This window comes from Dermacentor andersoni, chromosome 1 (assembly GCF_023375885.2).
Source record: "Dermacentor andersoni chromosome 1, qqDerAnde1_hic_scaffold, whole genome shotgun sequence".
NCBI classification, from domain to species: domain Eukaryota; kingdom Metazoa; phylum Arthropoda; class Arachnida; order Ixodida; family Ixodidae; genus Dermacentor; species Dermacentor andersoni.
Genome location: NC_092814.1, coordinates 15570962 through 15587169, shown reverse-complemented (window position 1 = coordinate 15587169; position 16208 = coordinate 15570962). Strand labels below are relative to the sequence as shown.

The 16208-nt window shown below is 44.6% G+C and overlaps 1 protein-coding gene across 14 annotated transcripts in view; it reads left to right on the top strand.

Annotated features, from left to right (window-relative positions):
- Window positions 1-16208, top strand: part of hfp (Poly(U)-binding-splicing factor hfp) — a 158378-nt gene that overhangs the window by 81146 nt on the left and 61024 nt on the right. For 13 of the 14 annotated variants that reach the window (XM_050193919.3, XM_050193928.3, XM_050193923.3 and 10 more), the window contains 3 exons: window positions 3449-3551; window positions 3809-3937; window positions 10090-10137. In XM_050193919.3, coding sequence (XP_050049876.1) covers window positions 3449-3551; window positions 3809-3937; window positions 10090-10137 — 280 coding nt within the window. The remainder of the gene's footprint in view (window positions 1-3448; window positions 3552-3808; window positions 3938-10089; window positions 10138-16208) is intronic. The other variant, XM_050193918.3, reaches the window with a different exon arrangement.

Genomic DNA, 16208 nt, shown 5'->3' with positions numbered 1-16208 from the left:
CCATATGCACTTGTCAACACAATTCTTCTCGTAACAATTTAAATACCGTAACTGAGGCAGCAATAAAACAGAATAGCTGGCTTTCTCGAAATTGAAACATTAGAACTCGCTAAACATAGCGCAAACACGTTTCCATATACTGTATACAACCATTGCAGTATTGTTTTATGCATGGAAAAAATGCATCTATGTCTTTAATGCAATGGGATGGAGTGCCGCATTAACAGTCAACGATCTATTTTTTGGACCCACTAGGGAACGTAAAAACGTCCGAAAATTCAGGCAGTCCGAAAAAATGAATGCATGCAAAAAAACGCACTTTTTTTTTTTTTTTCTCGGATCTAGAGGTAAAGGGCGAAGTACCAGGCTTCTGAAACCCTGCCAAAGCATCGGTGAAGTGGCTATAAAAAAAGCCGTTCAAAAACTGTATGCAGCCGACTGCCGGTTTATTATGTACATGTGCATCGTCGGGCAGCCGGTGTTATTGCTGCAGTGGCTTGAAGAACTTGTTGATTGTTGTTTGGACGGTGTTCTGGTCGCATGCGATCATATTCGCCTCGATCTGAGCAAGGGTCATGTCAGCACTGTACACTGATGAGAGTCAACAGTGCTCGCGTCAACTCGGCGCTTGTAGGCGGCGTAGGCATTGGCTCCTCATTTTCAACATCGGAGTCTTCTGAATCCCCCACAACCTGACGGACTATTTCCTCGTCAGTCAGTTCTGCGCAGAAGTCGAGCTCGTTGTCAGCGTCAACAAACTGTTCAAAAGTTATTTCCGTGGGTATGAAAACCCCAGCAGAGCGAAGGTCGTTGATCACGTCGTCCATGGGCGGGCACACGTCAATCGTGCTGTTGCTTTCAGGCAAGTCTGATTCCTCTGTGGCGAGTACGAAGCCTGCATGGCGAAAGCAGTTGCGAATCGTGTCTTGCCTCACTGCTTTCCATGCGTCCACAAGCATCAGCCATCCAAGGCAATCGAAATCCTCAAGTTGCGAACAGTGGAGTTCGCTGACGAGCGTCGAAGCACCTAGGCCTAGCGTCGCAGAGCACACTTGACACAACAGCACAATCACACACCATGCTAGCCAAAACATTGCCTGCGCAAACAAACGAAATGGTGCCCCAGAGGCGGAAGTGTGGCGATGAACATAGCCAGTGTGGCCAGACCAAATCGGTGTGTGATGGCTAGATTCGGCTAGTTGTGGTTCAAAGCGGTGACATGCTTCGGCTGCAAGTCGATTTCCTTTGCAAGGGCGCTGCGCGAGGAGCCAAAGGACCTTCTGTCTCGTCAAAAAGTCCGAAAAATTGGACTGCGGGGGGTTTGAGCATCCAAAACTTCAGATGTCCTTATAGATTGATTCTATGGGGCTCGTGGCGGTGCCGCGAAGATGTCCAAAATATTGGGCATGTCTGAAAATTTGGGCATCCGAAAATTCAGTCGTTGACTGTATACCAATAAATGTGACCAGTCGCCAAGCTAGAAAATTGACTTCAGCGTTTCGTCTTTTCTGACTAGACAACAATAAGAAGCTCCCTATTCTGGCTTTGCTTACACTGCTGAGAATGGTATTATAATGCGTACATCAAACCTAAATTCAGAGGCAGCGATAGGCAGCGATACCATCAAACACACTGCTCATCTACACAACGCAGACAATGTTAGGCACAGCTAAATCGTTATACTGTCCGCAGTGCCGCTTCTACGTCACGATGCAGAGAAGTGGTAAACTACGCTCGGTCGGCAGACCTACCCATCTAGCCACCATAGAGATGTGGTCGTGTTTGCTTGTGCGCGCGTGACACCATGCTTGTTAATTTAGTTAGTAAGCGAATGTTTACAAGTTTATATGGCCGATAAAGCTACTATCCTTACTTCTTATAGTACATTTGCTATTGCAATTGGTGCTTTGCCTTTCAGGTGAAACTGCGACTTTTTTATTCATCACTACTTTAGTACATTGGGAGTAAATCTTTGTTTTTCCGAATGAGAGAAAGTTGTGTTTCTGTGTGAAAGCATGAGGTGCGCAGTAGTGTAAAGGACTTTTCCTTTTTTAGGTCACGGCAAATGGGTGTGCATTACAATGACTGGCATTATCTTTTTTCTCTCTTTTGGTCATGGAAAACGGGTGCACGTTACAGTTGAAGGCACGTTAGTCAGAATTGAGTAAATGCGCTATATGTTTCTTTTTTTGGCACCTAATAAATTGGTAAGCCTGTGTAGGAACATCAGGCCAGAGGGCATCACAGATACCGCATGCGAAAATAAGCATAAAAACAAACTCATTGGATGTATTGCATGTGTTGTATACCGCATTCCTCTTACGTGTTGGAAGTCCGACATGGGTAAAACTGGTAAATGTTTAGAGGATAGGCTACGAGAACACAATAACAAAGTAAAAAATGTGGTTGCTGACGCTTTCCTTGCCCTCTATTTCCAAAGATGCAACTGCAAAACCAGATTTAAAGAAACTGTTATCACGAGTAAAAGCAGGTGCGAGATGACGCGCCTGATAATAGAAGCTAGAAACATATTAACATTTGGTGATGCATGTGTCAGTAAGCCATCAATTTCCTTATCTACAAAAGAGCTTGATTGCCTTTGTTTGCGTTGAACGTATACCTGTCTATCAATCATTGTGGCTAAAAAATGTCAGCGTGTGGTTTCCTGTTCATTTTCATGTTCATACGACACGTGTTGTATGATGTATTGAGCGTATATATAGCAATGAGAACTTGAAGTCAATCTGTTAGCACTGTGTGGTTGTGGAATGTGCCTTTCTGTTGTTCCTGTCATTCGGTTTGCGCTTCTACAAAATAGAAGAGAAGGAGCAGGAAAGGCGCCAGCTTGCACGCCACTTTCTCTGCGTTGTTGTCGAGCAGGATTGACACGCAGGTCCAAGCTGCCACTTGGGTGCCACACAATTTCACAGTTTTTTTTTTTTTTTCATTTCTCTCATTGTACTAAGCGGAGCCCGCTGCCCGCAGACTTCGAGTATTTCGGTCTAAAATGCACACATTTGGGTTGGAACCGCGCGGCACTTCAATTAAAGTGATAGCTTGAATAAAGTGATTTCATTGTAGTTTCATTGATTTCATTTCACTGTAGTTTTTCTTTATTAATTGGTAATACTAACCAGTTTGAAGAGTGAATTACGTACCTGCCAAGTCTCCCGGATGATCTGGGAAACTCTTGGATTTTGACCATTTCTTCCGGTTGTACAGTTGACAGGAAAATCTCTCGGAAATTTTTGTTGTGTCCTGTTTCTATTCGCGTCCTGCGCTTTGTCTGGCCACACTGACCCCCCCCCCCCCTCCCCCTCCTGGTTTGGTTTACTGAACTTGGCAAATATGGAGTTGTCCAAACATAATAACCTTTTGCATAACCTTGTTCGAATTAGTGGTGACAGACATGTAACAGTAATTGCTGGATTTTTTTTCTTTTTTTCAGAGAGTATGGCTTTATAGAGTATGAAACCAATGTAGGTGCAAATGAAGCCATTGCCTCAATGAACCTGTTTGACCTAGGTGGGCAATACCTCCGTGTTGGAAGGGTAAGTGACTGAGGTTTGGTTGTTTGTGTGCTTTCAGACCTTGATATAACAAACACGGGTATAACAAATTATTTAGTCTAACTAAGTAAATGTAAAATTTGGTTGGTCATTCTTTATTTCAATAGACTGTTCGCCTGCTAGAATGCAATAAAAAATCTGCTCCACGAATTACGCCCATGGGTCTTGGGGCGGTCCCGCCTCTGTCATTACCACAACTGCTGCTTTGCCTGGTGATTGATGTGTGGTTCATGGTGCAGGCTATCACACCACCTAATGCTCTGACACCACCCAGTGCCCAGAGTTGCATGCCAACTGCGGCAGCGGTGGCAGCAGCAGCGGCCACAGCAAAGATTCAGGCTATGGACGCAGTGGCAAACAACGCCCTGGTGAGTCCACTGGCATCATGTGTGCAGCTGCCTATAGTGAACAGCATATTGCAGATAAGTGACAAGTTCTGTTATGAATGACATCAATTTTTATAAACTCAACTTGAGCACATTATGGACAATACTGGATGCATGTAGCAGGCGTCTCAGACCCTCCTGTATGGTATTACAGGTAAAGGGACACTAAATGCAAATATTAAGTCAATGCAGACTGTCAAAATACTGTTCCAAAGACCTCGCAACGCTTGTTTCGCACCAAGAAACGACTTTGTTTAAGAGAAAATCGGATCTGGAGGGTCCGCATACCTTCAGTGCAATTCAAAACGCCCACCCCCGAGTAGGAGAGTACTGATGTGGCATACGCCATCCTCGCCCTTTACAGTCGTCTGTAATAAAAATGCCGCCCGACAGATGGTGCTACGGTGTTATTGTGCAAAGCATATCGGCGCAGTCGTGGAGAAACCGAGCCTAGACCGAGCGTTGGATTTGGCGCTGCAGCTGCCCTTGGTCGAGTGGCGTGGACCGTTCGAGCATCCCGCGCCATCACGTGAACGTGGAAATCTCTGCTACTTCTAGTTTGTGGGAGTTTTGCGAGCCTACAAAAACCAGCACAGCAATACGCAATAATGAAACTACTGAAATGCGAAGCCGCGTGTGGCGCAGAGTAGAGCGAAAACAAAACCTTTCGACCGCCTGCGTCGTTCTCAAGAGTAACGTCAATTAGTTTTTTTTTTTTTTTTCTAAACATGAGAAAAACTGGGCAAGTAGCATTTTCTTCCATCTTATAATCCAATGCAATTATCTTTTTATTAACAAGTGGTTGAGTACTAGTGATAGAATTATAATGAGGAGTGCCTTCGTCATTGGGCTAGTACTTGAATGTCGCAGGTAAGCCGCAAATTGTGTCCAACATTTACCTGAATTTCTTGATCACAAAAGCTGTGTTCGCGATAATACTGATGCTTTAGGCTTCCTCGAGCATTAATCTTAACTTGACTTGCTATTTGCCTGCAGTGTCCCTTTAAAGCTCAATGTGACAAACTTCAGTGTAACAAAATCTATGGTTCAATAAACCATCCTTCATGGCCATAGAATGTCATGTATCTTTAGCCTTGATATAGCAGTGTATCTCTTTTTTTATTTGTTTGACAAATATTTATCGCTGCCGCAAAAGGAGACCGCGGTATTAAATGGGAACTGTCACACGAAAAGGTGAAGCTGTCCTTAGATGTGGCCTCCAAGGTCACGTCGCATGTAAGGTTGTGTGAGGAAAAAAAAGTACAGTGAAACCTCGTTAAACCGTAGTTGGCTGGAGCTCGGAAAAAGTATGTATTAAATGGCAGTACTGTTTAACCGAAATAGCATGAGATCGCCCACTTACCTGTAGAAAATGGAACACGGAACTCAGAGAGAGTGCGATGAAAGGGTAAAAAAACATGCAGCATTTATTTACTTCGCGCGACAAAAGTGTTATTTTCGTTTGATGCCATGGTGGCCTAGCACGACGACAGCGGCCTCAAACTTACTGAACCTGCTTGGCAGCTTTTCAGCCGGCCCCCTCTTCGCGGCAAACACTCGCATGGCTGATTCCTCGTTGGCATTACATATTCTCCGTGCAAGCGCGCAGTAGTGCTGCAGAAGTCCCGGGGCGCCTTTTTCATTGCCGGGTGCTGTTCTCATCGCGACGATTACATTCATGAGGCTGACGTAACGCACAGCTTCTGCCACTGTCGGGCCTGAATCGCCCGTGCTGTCGCTCTCTCTGTCGTCCTCATCACTGTCGCTAGTCGGCACTTTGGCAACAACAGAGGCAACGACGGCAAGCAGTCGAACCTTGTAGCCGGCACCTCTTCGCGGTCGCAGCAGCGCTGCCGAACAACTTCTTTGCATTCCAAATGCCACACACAGTAGTCAACAGCAGATCCCTGTCGCATGCCAGTGCCGACTTCTTCGCGTCACATTCGACAGCACAGACAATGTCTCATTTTTCTTCTATGCTGAGCACCCGGCGTATTTTTTATCCGAGCTTCGGCATGACGCGAGCCTTCGCTTGCACGACCCCATAACGCTCTCTGGCACGGCGCCGAAATGATGTTGATGTTGATGTGGCTTCATGCGCAAACGCACAGGGCACTTGGAGGCCGCTGTTTCGATCTCTGAGGCTTGTTGTTCGGCCGGGCCGCCTGACGGAGACGCACACCACCGTGTTTGCACGACGAAAAGTGGAAACGCCGCGTTTTAACCGATGCGTATGCAATAAGCTGGTACGGTTTATGCGGATACAAAACACATGTTCAATGGCCGCTGAGTCGGGGATTTGACTTTACTACTTTGAAAACGAAACTACTGTTTAAGCGGGTACTGTATTGGGGTTTGCAGACAAAACATGTGCACAGTTTCTATCAATAGTGCTGCACAAACTTGTGCAGCACGTATGAAGGGTCAAGTTTCGGATGCCATGCGCTGCATGGCTAGATATCGTGCCCGCCAAGGGCTGCCCCGGCAAGCCCGCTCGCCAAGCTCGCCATGGAAATGTTTGGAAAGCTACGTGTACTGATTGATCTCTGTGGGTGGGCATGGTGATGCGAGCCAGCCCAAGCTCAAACCACTCACTCTTAAATGCGCTAAACACGTCTCGCACCGTCTGCGCAAGCTGGCCCTATGCGCAGAAATGTGTGGGGCCGGCAGCTGATGCTTTTTTTTGCAGGCTGTTCGGCTACACCTGTCGATGTAATTTCAGTTCTTTGACCAATGTCTGAGAAGTTAGCCGTCCACGAAATGTGCAAAGGCCTGTACACACTGTCGGACAGCTGCTGTAATAAACCGGGGTTCTGCAGCGTTTTGTGAAACAGTGTGCTTTCACCATGCTCTTTAAGATAAAAAAACACATTTGCAGAAGCCTCGTAGCTGTTTTTAGTATACGTGAAGGCTTATTTTTCAGCACACACTTGTGAATTAAGTGCCAGTGGCAGGTAATGCTTACATGCAATCCGTCGTTGGTCTCCGGCAACTTGTCAAAACGCGTTGAAAGACACATTCACAGATATCCGTCCAAAATAACATTTTCAATATTCCCACCCACGTGAGGCATATTCTAATGCATTACACACATGGCTAAGGGCCGTGAAAAACTGTTTACAAGCCAGACCTATTTAAACGTGATTGCAGCCAAAATGTCTCCATACATGTGGATAGGCGAAATGCAACAAAGTAGTAGTGTGCATAAAACTTCATGTTCTGACAATGTGCCACTGTCTTCTCAGCAGTGTTTCATGGCTTCACGTTTCATGGGTTTAGCAAAACCCACGAGATTCACTGCATATACCCAGCAGGCAAAAAGCGAGTGCTGGAGCATGCATGCACTCGGTGCACCGACTACAGGAGACATGAGGGCTGCAGTGCCCACACAGCATTTTGTGGCCACTTGAGTCGCACTTATCCCTGTTGTGCTGTGTAACCTGTTGGCCGCCTGGTCCGCTGTATATTGAAAACTATCTGCGACGGGGCAAAGTCTACCGCACGCTGTGTTTCCGCGGCTGAGTTCACGTTGATGTGAGATGCAGCACGAAGGTCTATTCGCTCGCTGCTGCTGCCGCAGTCATTGTGTGAGGTGTGTTCATGTTTGCTTATGTGTGCATGACACCATGCTTGTTAATTGAGTTAGTATGCAAATGCTTACAAATTGACATGGCCAGTAAAACTACTATCCTTACTTCGTATAGCTGTCTGCTAATTTGCTACCACAATCACTGCTTCGCCTTTTGGGCGAAACTGCGACTTTTTGAATGAAGTCGCTAAATGTAGTGGGATGTGCGTATTGAGTGGCAACCACAGTTATAGCTGTGCATTAGCTAGCATTTACCCCTAGAATCCAAGCCTAAGCAATTTGTTACAACGTCAGAGTCCTTGGTGGAGTGTGAGTGTTAGGTGGTGCATTGTAACTTGGCCACAGGGAAATAAACATTGTTTTGGGCTATACAATGCACAATGAATGTTTATAAGTCTTACGTGTTTGCATTCTATGTGGGCCAGCTAAAGATGAGTTGAACTAGTGCTCTTTCTGTGGGGTATTCGGGAAGAACAGCCACGCTATCAGCTGAGGGAACAAGTCGTTCTGTGTACCTATTTTTCTGTCCATGTTTGAACTACTTTATTCTTAGTTATTGAGTATCACATGTTCACCCTTCTGAATAAATGTGCTGGGGTGCATAATTTTGCTAATAAATGTTGCTACAATGTGCAGAAAGTGTAGCCTGGTACACAAATCATTAGCATATTTGAGGTGTTTACAAATTGTGCATGCACCAGGCAGTTTCTTATCGTAAATGCATGTGTGCCAATCTCTAATGTGAAGTTTTTCACTGACATTAGCATTAAACACATTTGTGGATGTGCTACTTTTGAAATAGATGCAATTCCTTTTGTTGAGTGAAATTTTTAACACGAATTTGTTTTCACTGTTATTATGTTTCACAAAAAGATGTTCTGGAGGCCGACATGATTTTTTTTTTTTTTTTATCTGATGTTAATACCTGCATGGACCACCAATACAGCAGCTAAGCCAGCACGGCAATGATTACCACTGAGTTTAACAGCTTGTTGTGAATACATCCTCGCCCCTATGCAGCTAGTGCAGTTCCCTATGCATTAGCTGCTTGTGGCATTTTGAATCGTTTTACATGCATTTATGGGTTGCAGGTTCGCAATAAGATACTGTCAGCACCTGTTCTGCACTGCTTGTGCCCTTGCAGTCATAGCTAGCAGCATGTCTGTCTGCCCCACCTGTGTTCATTGTGGCAGCAGTGACTGACTGTGGTGTGCATTTTCCACAGCTTCACTAGCTGCGTTCAGGTGTTTTGCAATTTCTTTTCTGTACCACTGTCAATGCTATAAGTGCTGTATTTTGCTGTCACATATATATTTTGTATTTGATCCACTCAGCTCTATAATTCAATAGGAGCATTAAATACAGGCTGCTTTTTTTAGACAACATAGATTAAAGAAGCTATGACTGTGAGACGCTTGTCATCTTCACATACGAGCTCTACAGCAAGCTGAAAAGACAAATTAAAAAAAAAATTTCATTAACTTTTTTATTAACTTGAGGGCAGTTGTAAAGATACAAGTTTGTAGGGCGTCATAATTTATGCCACAACCATTTTTTCTAAATAAAAAAATTGCACGGAATTAGAGAAATCATCGAAATTGAAGGCCAAATTCAGGCAACATTAAGATTGAGTGCGTCCTGGTGCGGGTCAGGTGGCAATGCCCCATAAAAAAGTGTCGGCTTGAATGATAGTATGCCACAGCAAATTCTGACCCGGCACACAGTGGTGCATACTTTCCAGGCCAAGCGTGCCGTCTCAGTAGCTGCTGCGGCTGGCCGTTCAAGCTTCCTCGCGTGTCACAGGGTGTTTCGGTCTGATGTGAGAGCGAGGCTGTCTGTTCTACACGCAGTTTCGGGATTGTGTGGGTGTACCATTGAAATTCCATTATAAATGTATCGAATTAAGGTGCAGTTTTTAAGAACTTTAAAAAATAAGGGTGGGTTAAAATGTGACTGCCTTAAATTTCGCCATTTAAACAACTGTCCCTAGGCAACAGAACTGCTTTTTGGCCTAGTTGGTGCTTGCTAAAAGACATGTTTTTTGCCGCAATTGAACACTCACAAAAGAAAAGCACATAAGGACAACACGGGTGGCTAATAAAGGCACTAATAAAAAATTAATAAATTTTTGTTAATTAGTCTTCAGAGTAACTTAAATAGTGGCAAATTATTTCCGCCTTGCCATAGAGCTCGTATGGGTTTATTCGTAAACCTTTATTCGTAAATATTTTGTTCTGTCAAAAGTAGCCGGAAATATCGGGTACAAGTATGCCATGATGTGAAATACATTTAAGTTTTATGCATGTAAGGCTTCGACTACTGGCGCTTCTTGCTTGCCCATTTCCCCCTTTTTTTCAGGGGTGAATGTAGTTAGAATGTCAAATATTCACAGTTTTTCAGCCTACTGTTTTTAGTTTGTGTCTTTCTACTACCATCAGTTAGCAGCATCCTAGCTTCAAGTAAAAAAAAAAAGAAAAAAAAAACAAGCTGTGCTGTGTCAAGTCTTGGGAATGTGCATGGTGAAGTGCATACCCTCTGTTTGCAGGCATTGGGACTGTCGTCTCCAGGGGCAATACGTTCCTCATCAGCAGCGGTACATGAATCTTACTTTTTATTTGAATTCTTGTGAGCATTTCTGTTTTTTTATTAAAAGTTAGACAGTTTTAGCAGCATGATTCATAGAGTTAACAATCTTTATGCCTATTTTGGATTTGTACTAGCAGATAACGAAAGTGCAACACACCGGCTCATTTACATTAAAGTATTGTGCAACAGTGGCATTAATGGCGAACACAGTTTATACCCTTTGAAGGTCATTATTTCAGATTTAATTCTTCCAAGGGACTTAGTACTTCGAGAAAAAAAAACAGGTAAACTATTTTTATGTGACAATAAAGGACAAACAATTTTTTAATGTGCGCAGTTTTATTGCATGGTTTATGTTAAATATGTGGATAAACTAGCACGATTATTGTTTTACAAATATAGCAAAATTCACACAACTTATTTTTGTTTGCAACGTATTTAACCCTACTAGAGCCCATATTTTGAAACATTCCATTTTATTTCCTTAGTTTTATTATTATAATTAATTTATAATCATAAAAGCTATAATTATAATCATTAGTTTTATAATAGGTTGTGCCGAGGATCGGGATCCCAGCAAAGACGGCGGTGCGGGGGGTTTCTGAGCCTCGTCCAACCCAATCTCCAAGTGTGCCAGGAATGGAAAATTAAGTAGATATTTGGAGAATATGTTGCCATCGAGACATGCCATGTAATCTCAGTGGTGCACACCCGTCGGAAAAGTGAGTGAGGAACTTGCAGTAATCAGTTGCTAGTTCAGTAGACAAAATTTCATCAGTTCTTGCGCGTCTCGCAAAATGAGATGCAATTGTGGCAGTATCGCTCGTTTGCGAAGGCCCGCATGTAAACAAAGTATGTAGACTGCAGGAAAGCAACGCGGGCACGCAGTAACATGTTAATTGATAAGAAACAAGATACACATAACTTTTCCCAACGCCTGAAAAACAACAAGCATGAGAATGCCCATTATAAAGTGTGCAGTTGTGGCCGTGAGCTAGTGGGAAGTGGGAACACTCCCAAACTACTTTGGTGGTAGCCACCATAGAGCAAAGTGAAAAATCTGTTTTTGCAAAAAACGAGGGGTGGCACCACATTAAGTACTTTTTTTTTAAGAGTCACGGAAGGTTACTACTCCAGAGCAATGCAAGGCAATGTTTCTTTTCGACAAAGTGAATTTTTTCTTATGTTCAGTCGGCACCGTACATGTTTCTTCTGCAATATATGTGGTACTGTGATGGCCCTTAAAGGGCTACTGACATGATATTTCGTTTACTTGCGTAAATGAAGGTCATATATCTTTAAACTCTTGAAAAAACATTCACAAGCCTCAGAACGCTCTAAATAATTTAATACATTTGAACCCACTCATAACAATAAAGGTTTTAACAACATACTGAATATAACAATGACTAGCCGCGGCACCATGAACTTGCGTGTGTTCTATGGCAACATATGCTGCTTACTAGAATGTTATCATGCTGCGTTAATTGTTATAACTATGAAATCTGACAACTTGGGGCGCGATCGGAGATATTTTGTTCGATACGCGTTCTGTTCAGTTGCTGCAACGTCACAAAGTTGCAGTATGCAAAATTTGTGACAGCGGGGCGGAGAGAGCAGCCAATCAGGAAGCGGTGACTTCCCCGGAAGTTTACTTCCGTCGTTTCTTGTCTGCTTGCAAACAGTATACTACAAAACCAAATGTTTCTCGTCTTCCAAATGAATTAAATCTTTATCTAAAAAAATGTATTTTTTCTTCTCAAGCCCAAACACGTCTTCAAATAGTAGTACGTGTGACTACTGCAATTTATAACTATTAGGTTCTTTGCGTCGTCCCTAGGTGGTGTCGCGCACAGCGAGAAGAAAAAAGAAAAATAAACGACGGGAAGAGTGGCGCACTTTTCAAGAGGCAGCGACAACATTCCAGTGGCTCGCTGGCACCGATGATGTCATCGATTTCTCTGTACAACCAACGAATTATTTGTTTTGAGAAACAAAAACGACGCCGGAATTCACTTTCTGCCATTTCTTCAAACGCATTTCGCACTGCCACCCGCTCTCCTCCTTCCTCTAGAAACGCCAGCGCAACAACCTAAGTTCCCAACGGAAGCGCCATTTTCTCTAATTAAACTATGGATTGGATTCAAACGTGCCATTCCGCAGCCGAAAAGGCCGCCTGTTGGATCCAATCCAATCCACCAGACGCGCCATGCGAAGCCGTATGATCGCTCCAAACTTCCCAGCTCCCGTCGGGTTCGGCGCCTAGCAGACGAAATGCTCGGTGGGAGGATGATTGACAGGAGCGTGTCGTCATTTTGATGTCGCCAAAAACGTGGCCGCGCCCCGCGGCTGGCGACGTCGGCGCGGAGTAGGCCAATCGCGTGTGCCGGTAACCGAACGAACGCGCCGAACAACCATCTCCGATCGCACCCTTGGTGTCTGTGTCGAAAGGAAAAGGGGGGCATAATCCTGGAAAGCAACAATAACAACAAAGAATGCCTGCCACGCCGCACCTTCACTGCATAGCCAGTTTCGCGCTCCTCCCTCCCCTTCCACTCCTCCGAAACACAAGTAGACTGCGTCGCCAGAGCCAAAGGCCATCGGCATTCGTGTTTCGGAGGAGTGGAGGAGGACGGAAGGGAGGACCCAGAGGATGCAAGTCTGGCAATGCCGAGAAGGTGCACACTGCGTGGCATGGGAGCGGTGGTTCGCATTTTTATTGCGCAATTATATGGACACTCCAGGTGAACTTTCACCGTCGTCGGTGGAGTCGCCATGATGTTCAGTGTCCAGGTGCAATAAGATTGCGGTCGCACACCGTGAGCCGAGAAGGACGGCGGCTTGGTGGCATCTTGCGCATGCAGGAATGGGGAGCAGAGATCGCTGCGGATGCACAGAGGGGAAGAGTGGGTGCTAGAGGGGGCGAATGGCGCAGCACGACCGTGTGTGCCCTATTTTGTAGGCAATGTGCTGTCTGCTTTGGGTACAAAGGCTACGCTCGCCGAGGGCTGATGGCTTCATGTGTTTACCTGCACCCACTTCTGTTAAAGCAGCCCAAAGTGAAATTCGCTTGCTGCTGCTGCAACTCTTCATCGTGCCAGTGTTATAAGTGTTCGCGGTCATTGAGTGAGATCTGCTTGTTTGCCCTTGCACGCGTAACACCACGCTTCCTAACGTAATTAGTAAGTGAATGATCACTGCAGTTTGTACGACCAATGAAACTACAAGCCTTGTTTCATGTTGGTGTCTATTGCGTTGCTATGGCAATGAATGCTTCACTTTACAGGTGAAACTGTGACTTTTCTTTCTTTCTTTCTTTTCCAGAATTTCGTGTCCCTTTTGTTTTCATCATGTGAACATTATAGTAGGTGGTTTATTTTACCATAGAATGCACTCAAACGTTCATGGTGCTGCCGCTGCTCATTGTTACATACAAGTATTGTAAGTGGGTTTGACTGTGTAGGTTGATGCTCGCTCAGTCATCTCCACTGCTACTACACATTGTGAGGGTCAATATAGCAGCATAGCCTAGGCGACCAAGTGAGCCAGGGCGAGTGTGAAAATGTCGCAGTGTCCTGCTCCCACGTGACCAGATACTGTGTCATGATATCACAAACACTAGAAACAAAACTAGCAATAATAGCAAAAGAAAAGAGAAACGTGACCATAATTAAATACACAGCGCTTTGGTGATACAACACGTATGAGGTGCTCTGGGGTATATGAAAAGGTGTAATAGTTCCAGGACTTAACATTTGTATATGCGGTTGTTTGCTTGAAGTCAATGGTACAATCAAGACTCCATTGTGAATAGCTGTGCATTGACTAGCATTTAGACCTGTAATCCAAGACCAAGCAATCTGTTTCAGCGTCTGAATATTCATACCTGCCAGCTTTCCCCAAATCTTCATAATGCTTATGAATTCGAGCCCACTTTACGATTTGACAAACGCTACGTAAAATTTTAGGAAAAATAGGTTCAGTTCGTGAAAACGTTTTAAAGGTGTTGGATCGGCGGTGCAAGGTAAAAAATGCCTACAAGAAAGAAAATTATAGTGACGATGTATGTAGTATGAACATACTAGTACAGTGAAACCTTGTTAAACCGTAGTTGCCCGGAGCTCGGAAAAAGTACGTACTAAACGGTCGTACTGTTTAACCGAATTAGCATGAGATCGCCCACTTACCTGTAGAAAACGAAACTCGGTGTTATTTTCTCGGTGACAAAAGTGTTATTTTCGTTTGATGCCGCGGCGCTTAGCATGACGACAGCAGCCTCAAACTTACTGAAGCTGCGTGCCAGCTGTTCAGCCAGCCCCCTCTTCTCGGCAAACACTCGCACGGCAGATTTCTCGTTGGCGTTACTACGTATTCTCCGTGCGAGTGCGCAGTAGTGCTGCAGAAATCCCGGGGCGCCTTTTTCATTGCCGAGTGCCATAGTTTGGAATACTTATCGTTTGGAATAGTTACGTTATCGCGCCCGTCGCGACAATTGCATTCATGAGGCTGACGTAACGAGCAGCTTCTTCCACTGCCGGGCCTGAATCGCCCGTGCTGTCGCTTTCCGTGTCATCCTCATCACTGTCGCTAGTCGACACTTCGGCACCAACAGAAGCAACGAAGGCGAAAAGTCGAACCTCGTAGCCGACATCTCTTCGCCGTCGCAGCAGCGCTGCCGAGCAACTCCTTCGCATTCCAAATGCCACACTCCGTAGTCAACAGCAGATGCCTGTCGCATGCCAGCGCCAACTTCATGTCACGTTCGATAGCACAAACGATGTCTAATTTTTCTTTTATGCTGAGCACCCGGCATCTTTTTTTTTTTATCCTAGCTTCGGCATGACGCGAGCCTTCGCTTGCACAACGCTCTCTGGCACGGCTTCGAAATGATGTTGATGTCGATGTGGCTTCGTGCGCAAACGCACAGGACGCTTGGAGGCCGTTTCGATCTCTAAGGCTTGTTGTTCTGCCGGGCCGCCCGATGGAGACAAGGCACCGCCGTGTTTGCACGACGAAAAGTGGAAACGCTACGTTTTAACCGATGTGTACGCAATAAGCTGGTACGGTTTATGCGGATACAGAACACATTATGTTCAATGGCCGCTGAGTCGGGGATATGACTTTACTACTTTTAAAACGAAACTACTGTTTAAGCGGGTACGGTTTAACGATGTTTTACTGTATATACATCCTCTCATCTATCAGACGAGATGAGCTATGGAATAAAAGTTGGAAGGCGGTTCAACCTCCAGTTGTAGTCAATGAAAGACAGAATCTTCCTGAGCAAGTTTCGGGGTGAGAATGGGGTGCAGTTACTGCGCACGGCACTCTCACATCATTTCTCGTGTTAGGGGAGTAGGAGGAGTATTGGACTGATTAAATTTTTTTACTGCACTATCTTTGGGATCAGCCCACATTTTGGTGTATGATGATTTGTTAAGTAGTCTTAAATAATTTTGTGTGTTTTACATGCCAAAACTAAGATATGATTATGAGGCACAAAGTAGTGGCGGAAAGGCTTCCCGCGGCCTGTAATATTGCTTGTATCTGTCATCCTCTTGCGACAGCACTAGTCACCATTTATTAAAGGGGTACTTGCTTCAACTGAAATTTATTTAGAGAAAAAACAAAGTCGCTAAAAAAGTCATTGTGATCTAAAACTTGTTGCTTGTCAATCTAAAAGTAAATCGTTGTTAATAAAGTGTGTATATGTATCCCATAAAAAACGTGTACTCGAGGCGAACTTCATTATAATGCTTGCTTTCACTTCTTCGCCCCGCCCCCCTTGACATGTTCGCAGGTATGAGTACAGTAGAACCTCATTGATACAATCCCATTATGTACAATTTCCCGGCGCCAACGTTTGCGATCGAGAAGACAAAAAAATGACCCAATAGAGTTATGCTTATTTTTTCACTGGTTCATACTGTCACAGGTGGTGACGTTGAACACTGCAGCAATACTGTGAAAGACAAAACTAACTTTTATTGGGCGAACTTGTGCCCACAAAAACAGGCTACACTTATAGCACAACAATAGCGGCGAACATGGTCGGCAATCGCCGAAAATCTGATGAGC